This window comes from Biomphalaria glabrata, chromosome 8, assembly GCF_947242115.1.
Source record: "Biomphalaria glabrata chromosome 8, xgBioGlab47.1, whole genome shotgun sequence".
Classification (NCBI taxonomy): Eukaryota; Metazoa; Mollusca; class Gastropoda; family Planorbidae; genus Biomphalaria; species Biomphalaria glabrata.
In genome coordinates, this window is record NC_074718.1 from 37,644,492 (window position 1) to 37,672,278 (window position 27,787).

The 27,787-nt window shown below is 36.3% G+C and overlaps 1 protein-coding gene across 1 annotated transcript; it reads left to right on the top strand.

Moving 5' to 3' along the window:
- On the top strand, positions 1 to 25,934 carry LOC106070490 (acetylcholine receptor subunit alpha-like). The gene is made up of 8 exons (XM_056037198.1): positions 1 to 447; positions 8,444 to 8,770; positions 17,412 to 17,542; positions 18,208 to 18,325; positions 18,783 to 18,944; positions 22,412 to 22,541; positions 23,016 to 23,188; positions 25,253 to 25,934. Exons 2-8 carry the CDS (start codon positions 8,504 to 8,506, stop codon positions 25,682 to 25,684), a joined length of 1,413 nt encoding a protein of 470 aa, XP_055893173.1. The 5' UTR covers positions 1 to 447; positions 8,444 to 8,503; the 3' UTR covers positions 25,685 to 25,934.
- Positions 25,935 to 27,787: the final 1,853 nt, after the last annotated feature.

The following is a 27,787-nucleotide window of genomic DNA, read 5'->3' on the forward strand; positions in this document are numbered from 1 at the left end:
CTGCGTTCTTTTTTATTTATATACATTGAATAACAACAACCCTGTTCAATACATTCTAGGAGGTATTAACGATTTAGCCTCTCAGCATATAGCTCGTCGAAACAGAGGAGATCGACTTGAATACGGATAAAAGAAATCCGATCGCTCCATACAAAAGAGTTTAACCCAATTAATTAGCTCGGATAATGCATTCTTTGTGACTCGTGATCTCAGACCGGGACAAAGTCTTCCAAGCTCCATGACCCCTTGAAATCACAGGCGTGTAAACTGTAACATCATGTGAAGTCCAGAAAGTATTAACTTTATTTTTACAAATATCCGCCCGGAACCAGTTAGCGAAAATCGATGAAGACAATAAGAAGTCTACAGATCAAGATCACATGCTTGGACGTTCGGATCACGAGGATCAGGGATTATCCTCGAGGATTTTTATTCTCAACTTATTGGGTTAGTGAATTTGATTTATTTTTTCTTCGCAAGAGATATTTTTCATATTTAAAAAAATATATATCTCAAACTAGTGCTAAACATTTGTGTAATATATTTTGCGTATATTTAGTAATACTTTTATAAATATCAATATAACAATATATTTTTATAAATGTAGGTATTTTTAAATCAATTCTTTTATAACTATTTTGTGAGTTTAAGACGTTTTCGATAATCCCTTATGTTTGTTAATCTCCTTCGAATGTTTATGCAGTTATACAGAATGGAAAGTACATTTATATGGTTGGTAAAAATTCAATCTTCTACGCAATGTCATAAAACTATTTTCCTACTCACTCTAAAACATGCCTAACTTTCCAAATTCCTAACATAATTTATAATGACAGGCATCTTCAGTTTACCAGCACTCTTTCGTTACTGTCACAAGTCTCTCTCGGCTCTACACGCGACTGTGAATTGATATTAATGATATTTTCATAAAGTTTTGTTTCGCTTTTCTTCTTTGACATTGCACTCTCTATGTCATTGGTTTTAACATTTGTGTGATCTTGCCTAAGCTTCAATTCCTATATAAATGTGCATAGTTTTATAAATGTCAAGATACCCATCGGGGCCTGTCTAATTAACATTACGTATTTCAAGCGTTATTAAGTTATAATGTATTTTAATGTATAAACACGCGAATCCAAATTTAATCTAAAACTATGTTCATCATTAAAAACTTCATTTCTGAATGAGCTTATAATTGAAAAATTAGAGACATCTATGGCATATCAAACTATAAAGAACTAAAACACATTCCATAAATGGTATTAACAGACTAAACAAGTTCTCTATATATCTAAGACTAGTGGATTAAGTGCCATTTAAGGCTCAGTCAATGTACCATGAAACTGGTGGCTTTTGTTATATTATGAGTTTTTTAAAATAATGTACTATTGAAGTTTTAACTTGAAACCTATAATGTACTTGTTATAAAAAATGTTAATATTGAAAGTTGTTTGCTAGCCTTGGTCAAAATGATAGGGCAATGAATGTCGTTTGTGATAACACTTTACAGAAAAAAAAACGACATTTAATTATTAATACCCTAATGACGTTGAGTGTAGCATTGTGTGTAGCATTGTGTGTAGCATTGTGTGTAGCATTGTGTGTAGCATTGTGTGTAGCATTGTGTGTAGCATTGTGTGTAGCATTGTGTGTAGCATTGTGTGTAGCATTGTGTGTAGCATTGTGTGTAGCATTGTATGTAGCATTGTGTGTAGCATTGTGTGTAGCATTCACATTTCATAATTTGTTGTTTTTATCCACGAACTCTATTGATATTTTGCATGTTTAATTATTTCATATCATTGATTAGAATTAAAAATGAACTTGAGACAAGATTTAGTTTTTAAATACGTATAAATTATTCCAAAACCACACAACTCAAACAGCGAGAAAAATTTGATAATATATACTCTCTCCAGACTACTCTCAATTATTTGGGGGACAGAGACTAATAGCGGGGGTGGGCGGAGGTAGGTGTACATTAAAAACTTGATTTCCAATTATTTCGAAAGAAAGTTAAAACATAACTGTTTGAGACTAAGCTTATTTCTTTTTTGAATACGATATTCTTCTTTTTTTTTTTCTTTACACTTATTAAGCATTTAGTTTAGTTAACAAACTTAACTTACCGGTGTTCAATGTCATTGAAGGAATGAACTATCAGTTCACCCTTAACCCGTAGTCTGTTGGACCGTTGGGGGCTGCGCATGATCTGTCAACCGTCTCTCTACATTCCTATCCTTTGCCTTGACTATAACCTCCTTCAATGTTGTAGTCACATCGCCTTCTCTCTATCTGCCTCTTCCCAGCATGAAGGTCGTTACAAGCCCCGAGGACCACGTGGTATGGCCATACAGTCTCAGTTTGCGTTTTTCGACAGTGGTCAGCACGGCCTCGTGGGGTCCGTTTCAATTTGATCGTGTTACGGATCTCCTCATTTGTGGTGTGGTCTTTGTAGGTAATACCAAGGATCCTTCTATAGCATCTTAATTCTATGGCTTCTATGTTCCTCTATACTTCTCAAATATAACAATTAGCGTCCATGTTTCAAAAGCGTACAAGGATATCACCAAAACCAAGGAGTGCATCTGCTTGTTTTGAATGCCATGGGCTAAGTCTTTGTTCTTCCAGACTATGTTGAGCTTCAGAAGTGATGCTGTGGTCAATGTTAGGCTTATTTAAACAAATATTTTTATGACAACTCTAAATATTTTAATGATCCAGATGGTTTACAAGGACAGTAAAGTAAGTAAGTAAAGTTCCTTTTTCAGACCTTGCGGTCTATGGGGCAGATGATGTAAAAGTCACCTGTTTCTGTGGCCCACAGAGGGTTTCATGTGGTCAGCACAACGACCAAGCAGCCTTTACTTTTACCCAACTAATGGCAGGTACCCATTAAAGCTGGGTAGACTTAGAAGCGCCCAAATGAAAGCAAATAAATCTAAATAAGTCTTCCGCAAAACTGTCCTTAGCTTTTTCATTTCAGCACTTAAAATCGATCAAACTTAGAGAAGGTTTGCATAAAATAAGATGTACTGAATTGCTAACACCTCGTACTTCTTCTGTAATGAGAAATACATTAGATTAGAGTGTCTACAGCAACACGAACTATTTATCAATGGATTTATCAAACATCTTTGCCTTACATTTCGTTATGAAAAATAAATTGTGAAGCTGAATTTTTAGAGAGTCTACAGCAGTTCTCTTGTCCCTTGAATTGATTACTTCTAGTGGACGGTAAACCCATGCACTCTGTAGACTTTGAAACTGTTTTGTGCCTGTAATACAATAACCCACTAAGTGTTCAAGCCTATTGAAGCATTATCTTTTGTAAATCGTTTGACTAAGGCAGTCAGTCACGCACTGGATTGGTAGCGCTATTCATCTCTGAGTTTTGTATTAAACATATATTGTATGTTGGAGATTTACATAATAAATGCACTGGAAGTGATCTGTTACAATTTGTAGGATGTAGCGACTTATTTGTTCCAACTTTAGTGTCATGTAATGACTCATTTGTTCCAACTTTAGTGTCTTGTAATGACTCATTTGTTCCAACTTTAGTGTCTTGTAATGACTCATTTGTTCCAACTTTAGTGTCTTGTAATGACTCATTTGTTCCAACTTTAGTGTCTTGTAATGACTCATTTGTTCCAACTTTAGTGTCTTGTAATGACTCATTTGTTCCAACTTTAGTGTCTTGTAATGACTCATTTGTTCCAACTTTAGTGTCTTGTAATGACTCATTTGTTCCAACTTTAGTGTCTTGTAATGACTCATTTGTTCCAACTTTAGTGTCTTGTAATGACTCATTTGTTCCAACTTTAGTGTCTTGTAATGACTCATTTGTTCCAACTTTAGTGTCTTGTAATGACTCATTTGTTCCAACTTTAGTGTCAAAGGTTCTCTTTTCAGACACATTTTTAAATTTAATTACAAAGAAATCATTTTTTTAAGAATAACTTTTTTTTCAGCTAAATGACTGCAAGTATTTTTTCTTCCATTAAATGGGCCAATAAATATATTTATGTATATATATATAAATCCACACACCAGATATTTAAATTTATACACTCCATATTAAGGGTCTGCTGGAAATTCTTGTTTACGTAGATACAATAGGTAATAAAATAGCTTTTGCATAATCATCGAGTTGTTGCGTCCTTGTAGAACTATTTAAAAACGTCTATACAAAATGCTACCTCCACGTCTCATCATTAGCGGGTCCAGGACTTCTGAGTGGGGAGAGGGGGACTATTTTTTTTTTCAAACCCAAACTCTAGCGCCCAGTAAGCCTTAACCTTATGTATAAACGCACACACACAGCAATGCGACAGCATATACATATATATAGATAGATATAGATATATATATATATATAGATAGATAGATATATATAGATATTATAATCTGACAGTTACGCTACGCTGGGCTGGTCACGTAACCCGTACGGTAGACGCACGTATACCAAAAGCAGTCTTTTTTTGTGAGCTAAAAGGGAAGCCTGGTCGAGAGGCTAAGTTCGCTTGAACTTGGCTTGGCTACCTAGAAGGGGTTTCGACGTTCGACACCCGAATCGGGCAGAGTTGTGTTTACTGAGCTGCCTAAAGGCAACTTTGTTCCAAAGCGCTCTGAGCATGCTATAAGGTAGTCGAAGTGCAGTCGCCCCCCCCCCCCCCCCCCCGCCAACTGAGTCGCCAACATACCAGAAGGTAGCGAAAATTTTATATTATATAGATATTCAACTAATTGTGGTCTTAAACTATGATTTCCGGATTGCCCCCCCCCCCAGCCCACTTAATCGACCAACATACCAGAAGAGGAGCGAGACAATAAAAAGATTTATAAAAATATCAATAAGTAGCTCTTATCATATTTTTTTTAATTCTGATAACAAAAATATGATTTCTAATCGATAATTAGTCCCTCCCCCCCCCCCCCCCCGAAGAGTAAGGGTCGGGCGTGGGGAAGGGGCGGTACTGATGCATTTATATCCCCCTTTAACCCAACCAGCGTATTAAAATGAGGTCGACGTTATCTAAAAATGGGTTAAAATATCGTTCCGTTTAGACCTCGTAAACTAGAAAAGATAGTTACAATCCGATATCATAATATTTTAGATAATTCAAAGTTCTGATGCAACGGCTATTTTTTTCTTTTCTGAAAGCGAAAAATCTTATTTTTTAAATCACTTTTGCAAGCAGTTTTTTCATAAAAATACACCAGTTTTACAAGTATTCACTATTAATAGTAACAAACAAGGGAGGCTCTTTAGAAATGGTGATCACCCTTTACCATGTTTTTAACACATTTACGCAAACGGCTGTAGATTTTTTGTAAAAATTTTTTTTTTACATTTGCATTGTTAATTTATGTAAGTTCTGTTATAATAAGTAATATATTTACACACACAAAATTTTTACTATTTTTTTTAAAGAGAATAAATCTATTTTTATGCATATAAGTTGGACATTATTTAAAACAACAATTAATGAGTAGTTTTTCATACTATCACGTGAACTGTACAATGCAACGATACCAATTACCATAGAACACTTAACCAAAGGAAAAAAAAGGATTTTTTTTTTTTATGGAAATGTTTTTTCCTTGACCCTTTACAAAACAATTAGCTCAATTAGATATTCATTAAAAGTCATCAGTTAGGCCAGGTTCACATCTAACTTCACATTTACTTTCACATATCCTTTGGTCTTCTGGACTGCTAGTGCACCACACAAGATCTGTTAACTTTTTTGCTCCATTCTTCTCTGTCATTTGTCTTTGATAAAGTTTCATTCTGGTAATATTGAAACCTGCCTTTTTACCTGCCTGGGTGAACCACTTCGGGGGGGGGGGGGCGATTTTGATTCAATGTTACCTTTATTTCTTTTAGTTTAATAAAAAAAAATAACTTAAAAATGTTAATATTTTAAATAAAATCTAATTAAATTAAATTAAATCAAATTATCCCACTATCTTTTTAAACACTTTAATAAAAAACGACATTTGCACATAAGGATTTGTTTGGAAACTTTATAAAAAAATTGAAAGAAAATAGATTAGCGCGCGAGGGAATCGCGTTTTTTTTTCATAGGCGCCTAATCATTTCTTGCCTGGGATTTTCACGGGTTGTTTGCAATAGTTGTTTTCATGGGCGTAGCCAGGATTTTTTTCCAGAGGAGGGTTAGGGGGTGTTTTTTTATCACCCCCCTCCAAAAAAAAAAAAACAACTATATATAATAATATATATATATATTGTAGTAACTCCAGTGGCGGACTGAAAGGGTTAATGTGTGTGCGGCCTACTGATACACACGACTCAGGCCAATCACACAGGTCAAGGGGTCAACGGCTGTTGAACAAGGGACATTACTGCTAGTACACGCAAATATGACCAGTATTATGGTCATGTGACCGAAAGCCTTCACGGTCGAGAGACAATGTGTAGGAAAGGACAGAGTCCAGGACAGCAAGGTGTAAGGACTGTGTCATGGTACCTTGGGAGTCCTTGAAAATGTAGCTGTACGAGCTAGAGAGACTGTTTAGTTAGGCAGTTCTGTTGTGTAGCAAAGCATTTGAAGTTAGTGGAGCCAATAGTGTTTATTGGCTGTTGTGATGTATTTGTAATTAAACCACCACATTGTTTATTGAAGCTCTTCTTGTCAAGTTCTTGTATTAGATGTGCTGTGTTGTTAAGTAGTGTTTACAGAAGGCCTGGTAGAGAAGATCGTACCAATGATCATACGGTGGCAGGACCGCACTACAAACAGCGATGTCCTTGCGAACGCCGGTATGGACAGTATAGAGGGACTTCTTATGGTCCGACAGCTACACTGGGCAGGGCACGCATCCCGTATGGGAGACGAACTTATGATAAAGGCAGTCTTTTTTTGGTAAGCTAAAAGGTGGTTGACGTAACAGAGGCGCCCCACGGAAACGCTTCAAAGACCAGCTTAGGCGTCAACTTTCCTTGGCTGACATAGAAGAGCGCAACTGGCTGCATGCGGCGTCGGAAAGAGACAGCTGGAGGTCACGCACGAAGACCGCGGAATACACATTTGAGACCAAAAGAAAATCTGCTGCCGAGGACAAACGCAGACGACGAAAAGAAAATCTAAATCGACCACCTGCGGAGAATGGTTATGCTTGCCATGGGTGTGGCAAAATATGCAGGTCACAGCTGGGGCTGCGCAGCCACGGGAAATACTGTATTCCCTCATTTATCTTCAGACTCGAAGACAAGCCTTTATATATATATATATGTATGTATAATTAATCTTTGTTACATTCTGTTGTGGGGTATAAACTAAAAATCTCTAGTTTTTTTTTTAACAAATTCAAAACCTAATTTATCTACGCTCATTGAATTTGGCGAGAGTAGTTTGCTTTAGAATAATATTGAAGAGAGAGGCTTTCAACCTCAAAACTCTCTGTAGGGGGGATTTTAAACTCAAAACTATCTGGAGAGGTTTTAAACTTTAAAAAAAGTCCTTTGGAGGAGGGGTGCTTAAACTCAAAAATCCCTTTGGCTTAACTACGCCCAAAGAATTTTAGTGTGTAATTTACATTTTTTTTTATATTGAAGAGGTGTTTTTTTTAGCACCAAACCCCGCTGAAGAGGGATTTAAACTCAAAACCCTCTTTGTCTATGCTCATAGCATTTTGAGTGTGTAATTTGCTTTTTTATATTGAAGAGGGGGGGTTTATTGTAGGTTTCGGAGATGTGTTTATAATCAAAATCTTCCTTTGCTATGCTTTTGGAATTTGGGGATTGTCATTTGCATTATTTTATTTGTTTTGTTTTATAGAAGAGAGGGGTTTAACTGCATAACCCCCTGATAGGGGGGGGTTTAAACTCAAAACCCCATTTTGCTGCAATGGCCAAGTGATGGTTTAGTATTAAAATCTCCCCTAAAATAAACAAAATCAAAGCAAAAAGTCAGTCACTAAATTCCGACCCCCCCCTCCTGCGGCCTTGGGGGGGGGGGGATTTAATTTCTTGTGGGGGGGGGGGGCTAACTCTAACCCCCCCCGGCTACGCCCATGGTTGTTTTGAATGACGCTTATACAGAAGCAGATCAGTTTTTTTCCTTCTTAGCATCTTCTTACTATATATAAATATTGTTAAATAGCCCGCCGTGTAATTATTTTAAAATTTTGCACGCAGGCGTCCACAACCCTCGCAGCGGACCTGTATTTAGTTTATTGTAAAGACTGTATAGTTACCTTTTTTATTGTCCTTCTCTAAAGAAGAACATCTTCATTGGTTCAGTGCACCTCGAGAGGCTTGAAGTTTGGATAGTTGTCTCAAACAGCTGCCCAAAGGGGTTTTGTTTTTACACGTATACTCCAAATTAATTGATTGAAATGCACTTAATATAAGCTTTATTTTTTAAAAGTATTTTAAAATTCTTTTTTTTTGTTATGTTTCTTGTTTGTACAGCATTCACTGAGCCATGCTGAGACACAGTAGTGACGATCTAGATCTTGTAGCTGACTGCAAATGAAAGAGAAAGGTTGCCTCTCTGTGGCTACTACACTGAGTCTCCTGGTCGGAGTATTGGTTGCCCAGACCTACAACAGCACAGTGGCTATCATGAAGGAGCTGGTCGAGAGCGGGGAGTACCACACGGAAGTACGGCCGCTCAAAGACCAGGCTCAGGTCATGCGTGTCACGGCGGAATTTGAAATTGTTTCTATTGTGCGGATAGATGACGTCACGCAGAGCTTCACGGCCAACGGATTTTTGCTGTTGAACTGGACAGATGAGGTAAAGTTTATAAGACTTTTTTTTTTTCAAATTAGATTTTTTTCTATACAAGAAATTGTTTCCATACGCCTTAAACACGTTTTAAACATGAAGCGACAACATAAATAGCTTTGTGAACTTTCTAACATGACCTGAGAGCGATCGAGACCGTTTGTTATAAAAGGCCTCAACACTGACCTGCAACGTCACAACCTGTGGGCAGTATAGACCAATAGCTCGTTGCTACGTCACAGGTCGGTACGATATGGAAACGAGCTGTTGGTGCCCCAGATGGGGCGGTAGGGCCACATCACGGATGCCACTTTTGCACGTATATAAGACAACCAATGCAGTCGCACCGTTCATAGTGACACTACTGGTTTGTATCTTTTGTCTAATTTGTTTACTTTTGATTTCCGCACTCGTTCGTTTATTAATAGCACATTGTATTAAACCTTCTCAAAGGCACTACACTAATTATGAAGAGAAAGTACACCAATTCTTTTTTTCTTTTTTTAAATTTGCCTAAAAAGTAATTTTTCACTGAGTAAAATTTCTCTTTTGTGACCTTGCGATCTATAGGGGCAGATGATGTAACGGTCATTTGTTTCTGTGTCCCACAGTTAATGATGGTGTCGTGTGGCCAGCACAACGGCGAAACCGCCTTTACTCTAAGGTGCAATAATGATTCCAAAATTTAAAATCCCAGTCTTCACCAGGATCCGATACCGGGAGCCTCCGGTTTGAAAGACAAGGGCTTTACCATCGCACTTACAATTGTTTTTCGACGTCGAAGACACAATATGTCTTTGATCTACGCACATAACGCGAATATTAATATACTAATATAGATATTGAGTTTTTATAAGCAGCAAGCTGAAAACAACATATGACACATAATGAACATTTGGATGCTTCTACGAATATTATTAGTTGTTGTATTGTTAATAAAGAAATTATTATTATTACAATATTCTAGCTGTTACTAACAATAACTTGCTAGTCGGCATATATTTTACCATTGCTTACTCTGCATTATAGACACAAAACGTGTTCTCCTGGTGGTAAAATATTTTATGGAATTTTACGTCTCTTGAGAAAATATTCTCCTTTCGCAACTTCCTGTGTGACTAAGGAGGCCAGCTGCGGTCACAGGTTGGACATCTTTAATCACCAGGCGACGTTGCATTTTCACCCTTCTTTCTAATACTGCATACCTGGACCCTTCCTTTATGCTCGCTTTCTATGTGAATCTATCCAGTGCCACATTTCCCCAGATGGCTAAAAACATGATATAGATTGAAGCTTTGTCTAAATTTAAAGCAGGGACGGACTGGCTATATGGGCATTTGGGTAAATGCCCGGTGGGCTGGTACCCAAATGGGCCGGTAGGGCCACAGCACGGATGCCACTATTGCACGTATTAAATTGTTAAAGGGGCCCTCTGTAAAAAAAAAAAAACCCATCTTTTACAGATTCTACACTATAGTCTAATACTAATTTAACGTAACACATTTTCCGAAATAATGTAATCGTCTACAGTGCTACTAATATTCTCCACCCTCTAGGGCTCATGCACTTAGTGATAACAAGGTTACAAAGACAGTTTGTGTGGAAAATTGGCCCCCGAAGTGCTATTTTCAGAAAGAACATCTAAATGTTAATAAGGCCTATATCAAAGATAAATGAGAGATAAGAACGGAGAAGGAAGGTTAACAGATCTTGTGCAGTGCCCCAACGATCCCGCAGATCAAAGGATAGGTGAAAGTGAATGTAAAGTTAGATGTGAACCTGGCCTAACTAGTTCCCCTTTCAGACCTTGTGGTCTATAGGGCAGATGATGTAAAGTTCATCTGTTTTTGTGGCCTACGGTTAACGAGGGTGTCATGTAGCCAGCACAACGACCAACCGCCGTTAATTTTCCCCAACTAATGTCAGGTACCCATTAGAGGTAAGTGGACTCAGAGGCGCCCAAAGATTCCAAAGTTGAAAATCCCAGTCTTCACCAGGATTCGAACCCGGGACCCCCGGTTCGGAAGCCAAGCACTTTACCGCACAGCCACCGCGCCTCCCCTGGCCTAACTCAGGGGTCGGCAACCTTTTGAGTCGGAAGAGCCAAAAATTACAATTTACAAAATTTCGAAATTTTTAAAGAGCCACAAAGTTTTTTTTCTTGCCAACTATAAATAGTTCTGACACAATGAATTTTTTTAAATTAAAAAAAAAACGAATTCGTATATAAGTAGTGTTTTTCACAACAAATTAGATAATATATATATGGCATATTAGATAATTATTTTTTATTTCGATAACAACTAAAGCAATTGAACATTTACTTACAACACTAACTTGTACTTCAATAACAAACAATTGAGCAAACAAATTCAATGGGAGCGATGGCTTTTGTTTTAGAAAGTTTGGATACATTTGGCTCATACGGTAAATTGATGTTTTTAGTTTTAAACACGAATCTAAATTTTCATTTGTTAGTTGGCTTCTTACTTTACCTTTAATTATATTTATGTAAGGAACACTTGCTCGCACGAATATGTCGATCCAAAGATAGTCAGCACTCCAAATGTCAACCTATTCACCTCACTGTAGCAATCTGGAGGATTAGTCCATGCGCCGAATCAACTCGCGGCATTTCTTTTAAGGCTATCCACTTTTGTTGCATTACGTACATACATTTCTGGACCTCCATCTCTTACAACTTGCTTTTCAATTCTGGAAATTTTCCACTCCCCAAAGCTTTACTGTTTAAATCGATCAATCACATTTCTAGAGAGAGATCCTGTATTTCCTATGAATTTGTTAATATGGATTTCGTTAAGATTATGTACTAGGAATGCTAGAATAGTTTTGTTGGTTTTGAACTGCTCAAATCTATCAAGAAATTCATCTTTTGATTTTTTTTATAGCCGTGCTGAAGTAGTTCGTGTCAAAAGTTGCACTGATTTTATCGTGATGCTGCTTTACACATTGAACATGAAGTAACTTACCGCTCTGAATATTTTCTGCAAAAGAATTATTTTTTCTTCAAAACAAACCAATTCTTCTACCAAAACATAGGATGGGTTTTCCTTTCCTTGCAGTTTTAGATTCAGCTCTTTTCATTTCTCTGTTATATGAATCATAAAGTAAAATTTTTGCAACTATTTGTCCTTCTATAATTCGGTGTGATAAATGCCTTTTTCATTTAGAAATGTATTTTTTTCATTCAAGCACAAAGTAAAACGTTTCATCATCTTACCTTTGGAAAGTCATAGGTCGGAATATTGAGTCTCCATTTCCTTTAAGTGATAGAGTGCTTTTGACCAGATGCTGTTAATAATCTTGATTACCAAATTCATGACCTCATTTATTTCGGTTGGAATCGTTTTTGGGCACAAGGCGCTTCTTGGTGCATTATTCAGTGAAACGTAAAAATTTCTTGGTTCGACGAATTGTTGTTGCCCTTTTATTTTTTTCTCGTCATACTTCTGGCTCTATCAGTTGCTATTGAAACGATTTTATTTAAATCGATCTTATTGTCTTCAAGGTATTTTTGCATGGTATTCGCTCTATCGTCCCCACTAGTAAGTCATGAGAGTGGTAGCAATCCTAGAGAAGACACATACCTGACAAATTGGGCAACTTGTGTCTTGTCTTTATTTCGCAAGACTCATCTATAGCAAGTGATAAGGCAGAAAGAAAATGGAATATCTTCCACCTGCAAATATGTTACATTTGAAGACATTTTAGCTATTATATCTTGTACTGTTTCAGCGGATAGTGGCAAGTCTTTGAATTTGTTTTTCAAGATTATTGGTTTGTTTTTGAAATCACGAAACTTCTTCAGATGCACGAAGGAAGCAGTCTTAGACATACCATCTGTAAATGATTTGCCTTTTTGTGCAATTTCTAGTTGTATACACAAATCTTGCCAGGATAGCATTACTTGTAGATCGCTTCTAGCTTTGAGAAGATAATTCGCTTACAACTCGTTTACTTATAACAACAACCTATACGTCACAGTCAAAGCACGTGGTTGAGATGCCAATTCTTCTTGCGTCAAATCGAATTAAAACCTACATAGAAACATCCGACGACGGCGTCATTCTAGAGCTTCCGAGAATCCGACTGACTGACAAAAGTGACGAGTGTAATGGGGGAGGGGTGTTGTGAAAAGCGAGTACAAGTGGCTGAGAGATAGAATCGGTGCCTAAGTTTCGTTAAACGATTCAGAACTATTTTAAAAGTGTTTCGATAAAATAAATAATATTTGCGTAGGGAACTAAAGAGCCGCAGATTCACATCCAAAGAGACGCATGTGGCTCGCGAGCCGCAGGTTGCCGATCCCGGGCCTAACTGATGTCTTATAATTGATCTAATTGTTTTGGAAAAGCTCAATCTCTTATTCGAAACATCAAGACTAACTGGCAATATAACAATGTTCACAAAAATTAAGTTTACAAGATTACTATTCGTTTTAAATTAGGTTTAACTTATAATGCATACTAATTAGCTTTTTCTCTTAACAAAACTGCTTGCATAACTGATTTTAAAAATTAGATTTTTCGATTTGAGAAAAAAAAAAGTAGCCGTTGCATCAGAACTTTGAATGGACAGACATTTTGCACAAAACTAATAGCGTCTTTTCTCCTTTCGGGGGCAACATAAGGCCAATATTTCTTAAAGATACAGAGTTCAATGCATGCGTGCAGTTATCGATACGTTATCAAACCTAACATAGGCTTATAATTTTGAGGACTTGTATGATTGGATGCCCATCATGATTTGTGGGCTACATGGTATAGAAATGCCCGGGCCGATTTAAAGCCTGTGCTTAAGATTGCTTAGCCCAGTGGCTCTATTTAAATTATAACTCTACGAAACTTTAAAAGAAATTCCCCCTTACGGAACAATGATTTCTCCTAAGATAAGTCTGGTTCCTAAGTAACTGTGAACACTTAACAAATGTCGCATTAGCGTTTCTTAATTCCAGCTTGAACTAAAAAAAATAACAACAACATAATATAAACAAGGTTACAATAGACAGTTTGTGTGGAAACACAAACTCAAAATCGGCCCCCGAAGAGGTCCACCCAGGCAGGCTTCAATATTTTCAGAAAGATCATCCAAATAAAATTAGATCAAAGACAAATGAGAGATAAGAATTGAGAAAGAAGGTTAACAGATCTTGTGTAGTGCCCCAGCGGTCCCGCAGATCAAAGCATAGGTGTAAGTGAATGTAAAGTTAGATGTGAACCTGGCCTAACTAGTTCCCCTTTCAGACCTTGTGGTCTATAGGGCAGATGATGTAAAGTTCATCTGTTTTTGTGGCCTACGGTTAACGAGGGTGTCATGTAGCCAGCACAACGACCAACCGCCGTTAATTTTCCCCAACTAATGTCAGGTACCCATTAGAGCTAAGTGGACTCAGAGGCGCTCTCACTTTACCGCTCATCCACCGCACCTCCACTGTCCTAACTGATGTCTTATAATTGATGTAATTGTTTTGAAAAGGCTCAATCTCTTATTCGAACTCTCAAAAAAAATATATAGAAAAAAATTCCGCAATAAAAAAAATGTTCAGAAAAATGGAGTTAATAAGATTACTATTTAAATTAAATTAGGTCTAACTTATAATGCATACTAATTAGCTTTTTCTCTTTAAAAAACTGCTTGCATAACTGATTTTAAAAATTAGATTTTTCGCTTTAAGAAAAAAAAAAGTAGCAGTTGCATCAGAACTTTGAATGGTCTAAAATATTGTGATGTCGGATTTTCAATATCTTTTCTAGTTTACGAGATCTAAACGGGACGGACGGACAGACGGACAGACGGTCAGACAGACAGACGGACAGACATTTCGCACAAAACTAATAGCGTCTTTTCCCCTTTTGGGGGCCACTAAAAATCGTCATTATATTTTTTTTTTCTAGTTTAAAGAACAGGATGCGCGGTGGCTGAGCCGTAAAGCGCCTGGCTTCCAAAACAGAATTCCTGTTTCGAATTCTGGTGAAGACTGGGATTTTTAATTACGAGATCCTTGGGGCGCCTTTGAGTCCACCCAACTCTAATAGGTGGCTAGCATTAGTTTGGGAAAAGTAAGGCGGTTCGGCATTGTGGTAGCCACATGACTCTTTCCACAGATACAGATGTTCTTTACACTATCTGCCCTATAGATCGCAAGGTCCGATAGGCGAATTTTAATTGAATATCGTGTCTATAGTATACTAACTAAATAATCATATTTAGACATCTTAGTTGACATATGACCTATGGTTTGCAATTTTAAAGATAACGATGTTAGAAAGGGAGGCTATAAAAGAAGTATACTGAAATAATGTTTTCATGGTCATCTCCCTTTTCACAACGTGGTTATTTATGAAATTTTTTAAAAACCAGTGTTTCTCAAACTTTTGCTTTGCTTGTTACGCCTCCCCCCAGAAATGAAAAATTTTGTACACACAAACCACCTTCCCCTTTTCTAAACAGCTTGAAGGTCTGTGTTTTTTATGTAATAAAGAAGAAGCTCTGTAAAATACTTTTTTTTTCATTGCACAAATATTTATAACTTTGGAGACCATATTTACATAAAGAAAGTTTATTAAAAGAGGCCGAATAGAAAATTCGTAGGTGTTCAACATTACACAATGAAAGTAAATCTTAATGAGTACTTGGATTTTCCAACTCTAATGGATACTTGCGTATGTTGGGGAAAGGAAAGGCGGCTTGTCTTCGAGCTGACCACATGACACGTTAACACTGTGCAACAGAAACATTTCTTTACACCCTTAGACATTTAGACCGGATAGTCGGGAACCCGCATTACTTTCGAGACAGACATATGTCTGAACAGTTGCTCTTTATCATTTAGAACTACGGGTACCCAATTACTTTTTTTTTCATCCCTTTTGTAAGTGCTATTTGAGGTACATTACTGAAAATATTTTTTTTGTGGGCTTACAAAACTAGATTTCGGTACGCACATTGAAAAAAAAAACTATTCAAGGTGGGACCCCTTCTTGGTTTGTTTACATTTGAAATCATTCTGATTGACCGTCCTCAACATCTATCAGAAACTATCTGGATGGCTGCCTGGTTGTGCGGTTTTTGCGCTGGATTGTCCTTCCTACTTATCGATGGTCTCGGGTTCCAATCCCGCCCGCTGCCATCCCCGGTCGTCATGCGGGAGGTTTGGACTAGGAAGTAAATTATCTTCAACTTTGAAGGAACATCCGAAACATGTAAAACATTTTACAAACATTTTACTAAAATCAAGACTGAGAATTATAATAAAATTATAAGTACCAACGGAAAGTCTCTGCAAGCTAACAATTCCCAAATTCTATACGTTAGAATAAAGACAAAAAATACATATTTTTGATGATTTAAAGTGACCCCTGGCAATTTTTCATTCAATAAGGTTTCTACGCACAGGTTGAGAACTGCTATCTTGGCCCCATGTAATAAGCATCTTTTACATACTCATATACACGGAGAGATGGCGTCAGTTAGAAATATAGTTAAGTTACCCTCTCAGACCTTGTGTTTAAGGATGTAAAGGTTTCTGTGGCTTATTAATTAATTTTTAATGTATCCCACGAGGGTGTCATTTGGCAAGAACAACAACCAACGACCTTAACTTTTCTTTAACTAAAGCCAGGTACTTATCAGAGTTGGCTGGACTCAGGGGCTACCTAAGAATCCCGATACTCAAAATCCCAGTTTCGACAAAGATTCGAACCAATGTTACAAAAGCCAAGCGCTCTACCACTCGGCCACCACTCACCAAGATGACGCCTGCAATATTATAAAGAATACTCCTTTCAGACCTTCAAATTGATAGAGGAGATGATGTAAAGGTCACCTGTTTCTTTGGCCTACGGTTACAAAAGTGTCATGTGGCCAGCACAACGATCAACTGATTTGCCTTTCCCAATCTAAAACCAGGTACCTATCAGAGTTGGCTGGACCAGGGTCATGCTAAAAATCACGAAAGTAAGACGACATTTAAGTTTCCACCTAGATTCGAACCTGGGTCCCTAGGATTCGGAAGCCAATTGCTTTACCACTCAGCCACCCAGTAAGATCATAATAATGGCAATGACTTCGATTTCAAAGATTAAGGATGGCTACAGTGTTTCACAAGACTAAGCAAACGACCTACCTATTTTTTATTTGGCCGGATTTCGTACAGATAAAACAGTTTTGTTCGTCTGCGGTCTATTTTTATTTTTATTTTATTCTATTATCTATTATCTTACTTTCGACTTCGGTGCCTGTCTCCAACTGTGGCTTATGTAAGGGTCTCAAATGTGTGTCCAGCGGCCTTTGTGAGAGCTCTTCAACTGAAAGATCATAAGCCTACTATAATTTTATTTTTAACATCGACTTTTTTGTACATGCGAGATAAATCCGATATAATTTGTAATCACAATATACTTTGTCAATAATATTGCTGGCAAAAAATTCACACACAAAATCTACGTTCTGTAGCATCTTTGTTTAATAAAAATAATAATAATAATAATCTTTATTGTCCGTAAGGAAATTTGTCTTACAATTTGTAAATTACACCAAACAAAACATTAAAACTAGAAAAAAAAATGTACATTCACACCTGGATCACTCATAATGAACATGTGAAAAGTTTGTATCAAATTGTTTACAGCTTCTGACCTGGGATCCAGACAAGTACAGTAACCAAACATTGATACATCCAGTCCCAGAAAATATCTGGAGACCTAGAGTTGTGCTGATGAATACTTTGGAAGACAGAGATCTCTTTGAAAACGACGTGGCGTAAGTAATTTTCTGCAAACTAATTCTTATACATATTTAAAATAAAGACTTTTAATAACAATAAGATTGTTTTCAAGTTTCAGTATTTCTGGCCTTAAGGGATCTAATAGTATTGCTCAAAACATAAAAAAGGATGATAAAATATATTTCAACATTTAAAAAGATTTAAAAAACAACTGATTGTCACCTTGACCTTCACCTATCTAAGTTAAATCGTTGGGACACACGCTTCCCAGCTTTTAGGCACTTACAATGCAAACCATATCAAAACTGATGTCGACATTTGACAAATTCAAGTTAATTTCTGCAGCAAATAACTATTTTTGTTACATTTAACATTGATTTGCCTCTTTTATTTTTTAAAGGGAACTCTTAGGCACCCTAAGATAATTATTGACTTCTCATCAGCTTTTAACACCATACAATTTCATTTACTCATTGAAAAGATGAAAGCGTTGAAGATTAGTCCATACATAATACTATGCACAAATTGTAAGACAAATTTCCATACGGACGATAAAGATTATTATTATTATTATTTTCAAAGTTTTACATTTTCTGTTACACATGTTGTGTATTATAGTGCAAAAATGCAAACCATGATAATACGACTATGGGTTTGTACATGTATTTTTAAAAAATGTATTTTTCAATGAACTTTCCAGGCCAGTATTCATAAATAACAAAGGCTATGTCAGCTGGGTGCCTGGAAGCTTGATCCCGTCCTCGTGTGAGCTACACATGGCAGACTATCCCTTTGATAAGCAGACGTGCACTATCACTGTTAAGTAAACGATTCAGTTTTATGTTAAATTATGAAATGGTCAATTTTAAAAGTGACCAGTGTGTTAATGTTGTTTTTTGTTGTTGTTGTTGTTGTTTTGAAGAGGTGTTACAAACATCTGTTGACTGGAACTCACGTTTTTCAAGATTACAAGGTGGAAAACAAATGCAGTCAGTAAATCTACAGTCGAAAGATAACATTAGTGAGCTGATCAGTCCCTATCCTCTATAGGCCCATCTTGTCTGCTGTTACGTTACAACTTATGGTCTTAAGGTCTTCAGCACACGAAACAAAAAGGTCTGGAACTCGTTTCCCATACAGCTCAGACAGACATCATACTTCGCTGTCGTTACAAAGATTATAAAGACATTTTTTTTTTAAATTGGACATAGACCAGTTTGTTTACTTAACTCAGTTTTATGACTTTTTGATTTTTTTTTTCTATGATCCTTTTAGTTTTTGGCTATGAAGTACACAACTTCTGAGCTGGTCTTCGTGCCAGGCTCAGTGAAAGTCAAACAAGACTTCTTCATCAAGCACGGCGAATGGGACTTGACCGACACCAGCTTGAACGTCACTGATCGGCTGTCTGGCTACTGGAAAGGTTCTGCCATTCAGGTGATTAGAATTTTTTTTCTATTTAACTGAACCTAACATATAAGTCTCATTAAAACTTATTTCAAACTATTGTGAGTCGGGATTTTTTGGACGTCACTAAGTCGACCCAACTCTATAGTTTGTCAATCCGGGCTCGATGATGACCGCTTTCGTCATTCCGTGTTTGTGTGTGTGTGTGTGTGTGGGGGGGGGGTTGAGGTTTTTGCACTAAGGTTTTGTGACCTTCGGCATCACGCTGGGCAGGCTATTTCAGCTGGAGATTTATTTATTTGCTGCCGCTGCCAGTTCTGTTTTTTTTTTGTTTTCTGCAATTTTTGTGCCAGTTTTCACAGCGAGGCTCCACGATGCTCTAACATGTGGTTCCTTCTCCAAGGTGGCATAGTTAATGTTGAATTTTTGCAAAGACGCTTTGAGGTGTCCCAAAACTTTACATTTATTTGATGCACGTTTGTCTAACTTTCCTTCATTAGCTGGCCTGAAAGGAGTCTTTTGGGGGTGTGGGAGTCTTCCATTCTATAGACGTAGTCTGCCCATCGCAACAGAGACTGTATCCGGATTGTTTAGAATCTTTAGATGCTTTACAGGTTCACACTTCTGATAATATGCCTTGTCTTTTAACATCATACTTTACGAGTACCTGCCATACATCGAACAAAGTAAAGCAAAGGTAGATGGTCGTTGTGTTGGCCACATGACACCATCGTTAACCGTGGGCGATAGAAGGATATGGGCTTTACATCATCTGCTCTCATTAATTGCAAGGCCCTCTCAACTCCCAACACCTTAATATAATAGTAAGAAAATCAAAATAGAAAGATCGCGAGAGATTCTCAAAGAAATAGAAAAACTCGACAACGCTAAGGATCATATAGATAAGGTTCCTTGTTTTCACTATGAAAAAAAAAAAAGGTTTAATGGTTTGTGCTTTAATCAATGATCTTAGAAATTTCAATCTGCAATGCTGGTGTATGTAGATGTGATTGATCTGAAGTGTTCTGCTATCTCTATTTATAATTATTTTAATCTACTACCTTAGGAACTTATCTCTAGAGTATAGACAAATATCAAACAACAAAACAAACATTAGAGTAAGGTGATGAGGCTCACAGTTGTAAACACCCTTAATTCAAATGAAGGGAAACAGTCCAATGTCACCTATGACCTCCTTAAACATAGTGTGTCCTTCTCTATCAAGTCTCTTGCATCTATTGTCGGACGAATTTTAGTATAGAATTCACACAATTTGTATACGAATTTAGTACTTATGTTAATAATATATACTAATTATTTATATTTCAACCTATTTTTAGATTATTTCGCCTCCCCCTCTAGTATGTTTGCCGATTTGGTGGGGTCGGGAGGGGGCGATGGTATCAATCCCGCCCCCCCCCACCCATACACTTTCGAGTGGGGGGGGGGGGCGGTCCAATTTATTTGTAGAAATCACAGCTTGCTAACAGAAACAATTAAAGATATATATGGTTAAAACTTGTTATCAATATTTTAACCGATCTTTATATTATGTCGTTCCCTGTTTGCCGATTGGGGGAGGGGGGGTGGCGAATACCTCTACTGCCTAAACCCTTTGAGTGGGGGGGGGCGGTCCTACTTTTATGTAGAAATCATAGTTTGTGAACAAAATTAATTCAATTAATATATACATTTTATATTATGTCAATCCCCTTCTGGTATCTTGGCCGATTCGGTGGAGTTGGGGGGAGAGTGATTGCATGTACTGCCCTCCCACTCTAGCCCTCTGAGTGGGGGGGGGGGGGCGGTCCTATTTTTATGGAGAATCATAGTTTAGCAGAAATTATAAAAAGGAGCGATGATTAATCGTTTTCACTCTACCGCCCCTCTCATTTCCAGACATAGTTTACGTAATTTCACATAAATTTATCATAATTATTTTAAGAAAGTTAGAATTCAAACGAAATTTTTAGTATAAGAGTCATGATTGAGAAGTTCTAAACCCAAATAACTCTAAACATAGTCGCCTTTTCCCAACCTTTACTCAATCTGAAATTTTTCTAGTTAAATAAATTGGGGACTATAACTCACAATTAATACTTTAATTTTATTGAATATTATTTATCGAATAATTCTTTTTCCGGCGGCGATCCTCAAAGCCAAATCTAAATATGTTGGGTATCTTATCTTCTCAAGGAACAAATCGGTTTTATTTGCAATGTATTAAGGGACTATAAATTCATATTAGAATATTTTTCAAGTACAACATTATTCGAAATGTCCTTTTTTAATAGTATGAAAAATGAGCTTTAGGTCAGAAGAATGCGTTTCTTCTATGAAGTATGCAAGAAAAGGATTTTGCGTCGGAACCCCACTGATGAATAATGAGCTGTAGTTGTCAGGAGAATGCGTTTCTGCAGTGAGAAAACGCTTTTGCCGAACTCCATTGATAAAAAATGAGCTGTAGATGTCAGGAGAATGGGTTTCTGCATTGAAGAATTTAAGAAAACGCTTTTGGCGTCGGGGCTTCGCCCCGAATTCTTTTTATGAATAATGAGCTGTATATGTTAGGAGAATGCGTTTCTGCAGTGAAGAATACAAAAAAAAACGCTTTTGGCGACGGGGCTTCGCCCCAAACTCCATTGATTAATAATGAGCTGTAGATGTCAGGAGAATGCGTTTCTGCATTGAAGAATGAAAGAAAACGCTTTTGACGTCGGGGCTTCGCCCCGAATTCTTTTTTGAATAATGAGCTGTATATGTCAGGAGAATGCGTTTCTTCAGTGAAAAAAGCAAGAAAACGCTTTTGGCGTCGGGGCTTTGCCCCGAAACCCACTATGGAACCTTATAGCGCTGCCCCAGTTGTTTTGTTTTTCGCCGAAGGTTGAGAAATGCTGCGCTTTTTTTTCTCATATATATATATATGCTGCACGCACGTTTATGCATAGGGTTAGGGTTTACTGGGCGTTAGGGTTAGGGTTTTGTAAAAAATCGCCCCCCCCCCACTCCAAAGTTCTGGATCCGCTAGTGCCTGCTATTAATATTGCTTTATTCTATGAACTTCAATATACAATTCAGTATCTTAGTTTTCTTGCATATAACCGTAGAGCAGTGTTTCCCAAACTTTTGACCTATGTGTACCCCTTTTATAATTTTTGTAATACTGAGTACCAATCGACAACCCCCCCCCCCCACCACCACACTTTAATAGTAAATGTGTATTTAAACACATCAGCATAGGTAATGAGGTGCAACGCGTGCCCCCTCCAAAGTCTTCCCGTACCCGTAGGGGTAAGTGTATCCGGCTTTAGGAAACACTGCAGTAGAGTATATGTTGTATTTCTTTATTCCTATATACAGTTTTTTTTTCTAAGACATATATAAAGATAATTGTAGCACTTTCTCTAAAATATAAGTATTATATATATATATATATATATATATATATATATATATATATATATATAAGTATACGTATTATTTGTTTCGCTCCTCAGTTGACATTTACAATGAAAAGAAGACCAGCGTTTCTGTTAATCAACATTGTGCTTCCGGTTGTCTTTCTTTCATTTCTCAACCTTTTGGTGTTCCTTATTCCAGCCAAATCAGGGGAGAAAATTAGTTATGGCAAGTATTTTTTTTAAATCAATATTTAGAATTTTTTTTTTAACTCGAAGGAGTATTGTTTCATAAAGTAATAAAAATGGCGCTCATTCAACGACCCTGCACGCATTACAATGCTTTGTGGTGAAAGTAAAGAAGGCCCCATCAGAAATAAAAAGTGTATTCATACCACTGCTGTTGTCAGGATTCCGCAATATGTAGCAACAGGTAATAAAATCTTCTAACGGGCGCTGTCAATACAGTAGGTAAATGCAGCTGGTTGTTGTGCTGGCCACATGATATCCTCGTTAACCGTAAGCCACAGAAACAGATGACATTTACATCATCTGCCCTATAGATAGCAAGGTCTGAAAGGAGATCTTTACTTTAAGTCACGTTGCTTCTTTTTATATCGTTAATTTCCCAATACTTAATGTCCACACCCATATTGGAATCTAATCTATGATAACGTACTTTATACATGCACTTCATTAACAGGTATAACTGTGCTGCTGGCTTTGTCAGTCTTTATCAGCATTGTGAGTGGTATGCTGCCAAGATCGGGCACTGAGATTCCCAAACTGACCATCTACCTCTTCTTGCTTCTCATTATCTCCATGCTGACAGTCATCGACAGTATCATCATTGTTTACTTAGCTCATAAAGACGAGGTCAGTAGACTTTTAAAATATCTTATCTTATAGATCAGAGACATTACTTCAAAAGAGACGACAATTACTTCCTTCGCATGTGTTCAACTAGTCGCCCATGTTAATCATTGACTCTGTTAAGTCCTATGCCGAACTGGGAGTCGAACACTTAGTAAGGTTGTGACAGAACGTCGCATGAGGTTTGCGGGATATGTTCTACGATAAAATGAACTACGCATACCAAGAGTTGCAATGGCATGGAGGCCAATACGAGGAAAGCGCAAACAGGGACGTCCTCGTATAACTTGGCGTCACACCTTCATGGAGGACCTCAGAACAGTGGACACCAGATGGGAGGAGGCTTCAGACATTGCTAATGAGAGATCATTATGGAGACAGCTTGCCCCCCAATGCGCCGAACGGCGTGGGAGGACCTAAGTCTAAGTAAGTAAGTGTTAGATCGTCGGTTTTCCTGGCTGATTCAGTTATAAGGAGCAGATGTACGAATTTGTCCTAGCGCTATATTTTTTGTATCTCATATATGGAAGGTCTGATCACTGTCAGTGTTTGTAAGTCCGACTGCTTTAACAGATGCTATAATTAAAACTGTTTTCTGTATTTACCAATTACGTTTTTATTTATCCGTCTTGACTTCAATGTACCCACTTGTGTAACTTTTTGTAAGGACGTTAGTCCTCATACAAGAATAGAAACCCATTATTGAAGGGAGATAACACACGTTATTATATCAACATGGAATCTTTTACAAAGCCTATAACAATTCACTCCCTTTAAAAAAAAACAAAATTCATTTTTTTTTTCACACTTTCTCGGATTTAGTTGAAACTTTCCACAAATATTTCTTGTACCTAACAAAACATGAATCAATGGGGAAAAAAGGTAATTAAAAATTGTGTTTGATATCGAACAAATAATATTAATTCTACATTACAAGTAATCATACTATTTATGCTTTATGGATTTCCCTATAGAATTCTGTTTTTTTCTTTTTTAAATTTTTTTATTTTACATTTTGCTAGTTTGTTACTTGTGAAGGTCAGTCTACAGTCTTTTATATTCAACATAAACAGCTTTTTTCTAATGGGTAACAACACATATAGACCTTTATTTTACAATGTAGATGCATATATTGTATATCTCTTGGTATTATTATTGACTAAGTCAATTTATGAGATAGATTAAGTCATTTTTTTAAAGGTAATCTTGAAATTGAATGAAAAATAGAACATTAATAAGCTGAGATTTTTTTAAATATTTATATTCATAGTTGATGTCAGGGCAAGCTGATTTAAAATATTTATATTCATAGTTTGATGTCAGTGCAAGCTGATTTAAAATATTTATATTCATAGTTTGATGTCAGGGCAAGCTGATTTAAAATATTTATATTCATAGTTTGATGTCAGGGCAAGCTGATTTAAAATATTTATATTCATAGTTTGATGTCAGGGCAAGCTGATTTAAAATATTTATATTCATAGTTTGATGTCAGGGCAAGCTGATTTAAAATATTTATATTCATAGTTTGATGTCAGGGCAAACTGATTTAAAATATTTATATTCATAGTTTGATGTCAGGGCAAGCTGATTTAAATATTTATATTCATAGTTTGATGTCAGGGCAAGCTGATTTAAAATATTTATATTCATAGTTTGATGTCAGGGCAAGCTGATTTAAAATATTTATATTCATAGTTTGATGTCAGGGCAAGCTGATTTAAAATATTTATATTCATAGTTTGATGTCAGGGCAAGCTGATTTAAAATATTTATATTCATAGTTTGATGTCAGGGCAAGCTGATTTAAAATATTTATATTCATAGTTTGATGTCAGGGCAAGCTGATTTAAAATATTTATATTCATAGTTTGATGTCAGGGCAAACTGATTTAAAATATTTATATTCATAGTTTGATGTCAGGGCAAGCTGATTTAAAATATGTCCACAAGCTAAACGTGTTGTTTCAATTATAAAATGTAAAATTGATTTCGTTTGTAAGTCAGTTTTTTGTTTTTCAACTTTTGCTTAAAATGTTAAGTTTTCGTCAAACTTTATTTGTTCAGGAGAAGACATCCTACTTGAAAGCCAAAGAAAACTTTAAAAGTCTTTTTTCTAAAACAAGAAGAATGACCCAAACCGTCACCACCATGATGAACAAGGCACATCAAGAGGATTGTGGTCAGGATGAGGTCAAAGAGCCAAGAAGAATGACTCCAAGTATTTTGGACATACTGAAAAGAGTACCCCAGGTGGACTGCATTCAAGATGAGCTTCAAGAATCACAAGTTGCTGATTCTCCTCATCCCAGAAGTGCGTCGTCAGTAAACTCTAAAGATGAAGCCAATCAAGTGAAGGGTTCAAAAGTGACACTTACGCCACCTGGCGTCAACAACTACAGACTCATTAGCAAACACATTGACCGCGTCTCTTTCTTTGTGTTTTTTATACTGTGGATCTTCGTGACTCTTGGCTTTTTATGTAGCATGTCTTTCTAATACAGTTGATGTATATATACACGTTTAACAGTTTATATATATATATATAAATATATATGTATATTTATGATATAGAATGTAAAGAATATGTTGTATATATATATTGTAATAACTTAAGTGAGTCAACTCAACGAGGACATAGACGTTTATTTACACGGAGACATGACAAACACAAAGGGCATCTGCCTTGAGTACAGCAACTCCATATTGGCTCTCTACTTGGGCGGAAATCGTTAGTCTCTTATGTCAACTGTGCTGAGTGATGGATTGCCTAACTAATAAACGTCTATGTCTATATATGTCTATATATATATATAAACTGTTAAACGTGTATATATACATCAACTGTATTAGAAAGACATGCTACATAAAAAGAAATACATGAAAAGTAATAATTTTTGTTTTAGATTTAAAGCCAAAGATATTGTACAGAATTTTTTTTATCTATATTATATTTGTATTCTTCATTTTGAATTGATTTTTATTGTGTGTAACATAATTTTTTAGTATCTTTTTGACAATGCTATTTATATTTGTTTCATTTCATTTATCAATGATGGTAAGAAAAGTTTTAGTTTGCAATTTGAAAAAAGTTGAACCAAATTGAAGCAATATTGTCACATATCCAGCAGGTTGAAGCAAAGCACTTGTTAGATACATGAGATGCCAGAGAAAGAAGATTTCAATGAATGCTAAACATTATAAAATAAAGTATCTTTTCAGCGACCACAGTTAAAAAAAAAAAAAAAGCCACTATTGGGTTTTTGTAAAATGTCACTCTGTTCGTCTGTCAGACTCAGATTTCAAAAAAACTAAAAGAGAAATAAAAAAAAATGTTATTTCACCATGCGCTGTTGCTCGTAAAGTTTAGGTGCAACGGCTACTTTTTGTTTTGTTTTTAAAATGTATTATGCAAGCGATGTTCTCATTTACATACACCACTTCTAAAACAATACATCAATGTAAGGGAGACTATGCTAACAATATGTTAACAAGGAAGAAACATTTTCAAGTATTATCAGTATCACTTAATCATACATAGATCTATCTGTTAAATGTACAACAAAAGTTTAAAACAAATATAAATATTAACAAACTGTGGTTTTATGTTACACTAGCTATCAAAGTTAAAAGCCACCTACTTATGTGGTTTTGGTCTGTCATTCTGTTCGTCACATTTAGATCGGGGGAAAAACAGACTTAAAGGTTACTATAAAGCCGATCTCACCTTTAAATTTCTTTCCTAAATATCGCAATAATTTAAAAAAAATCTATAATTGATTATTCTGGATGTTTTTGTGCAAACAAAAATGTCAAAGAATGTTTAGTTTTGCTCTTCTAAATTATCTAACTTTTAATTTTCTTGCTTAAACGTCGCGAAAACTGAAGATCAATAATAAGTTGTTCCGGATTTTTAAATAAATTACATGTAAACGCTAAATGAAAATCTATATACTAACCTATATTTTATTAATTATAAAGTTGTTCCGGATATTGGTTTATCAAAAAAAAAAATTAAGTCTAATGATTGTTTAAGACCGAATCTCTGACCTATATTACTGTCACAGTCTTAGTTGACATTGCATGATCTAAAGTTCACGTCATGTTAAGAGTTTAAAAGACACGTGGAATTCCTGATGTAGAAAACAGGAAGTAGAATGAATAAAGTTGACTTTGAGTTCAGTCAAGTCAAGTCAGTAAGGTCTTGCTCCCAGTCCAGGAAGGTTGGACGTTGCTTCCTGGACTGGTGTATATATGTATATATCATGAAAGTCGATGGACTAATGATTGTTGATTAATAATATTTGAGAGTTGATTTCATTATGTGCTTATTGAATATTAAGGTATTATTCGTATTTTAATGGATATCTATAGTTGAAGCTCCAGTGTCACGAGTAGTAATTGTTCTTATTGTTACCCGCTGAGATGCGGACGTGATTGATACTTTTGATACCGCTGCTATGCGGATAGGATTGTTTATTATTTCTTGACTTGTAGCACTAACAAGGAGTGCAGTGTATTATTATTGTAGTAAAATAAACTTCATGTTTGTCTGCTGAAACGAGCTTCAGTCAGTCTATAATATTTGTCTTGTCACGTGTC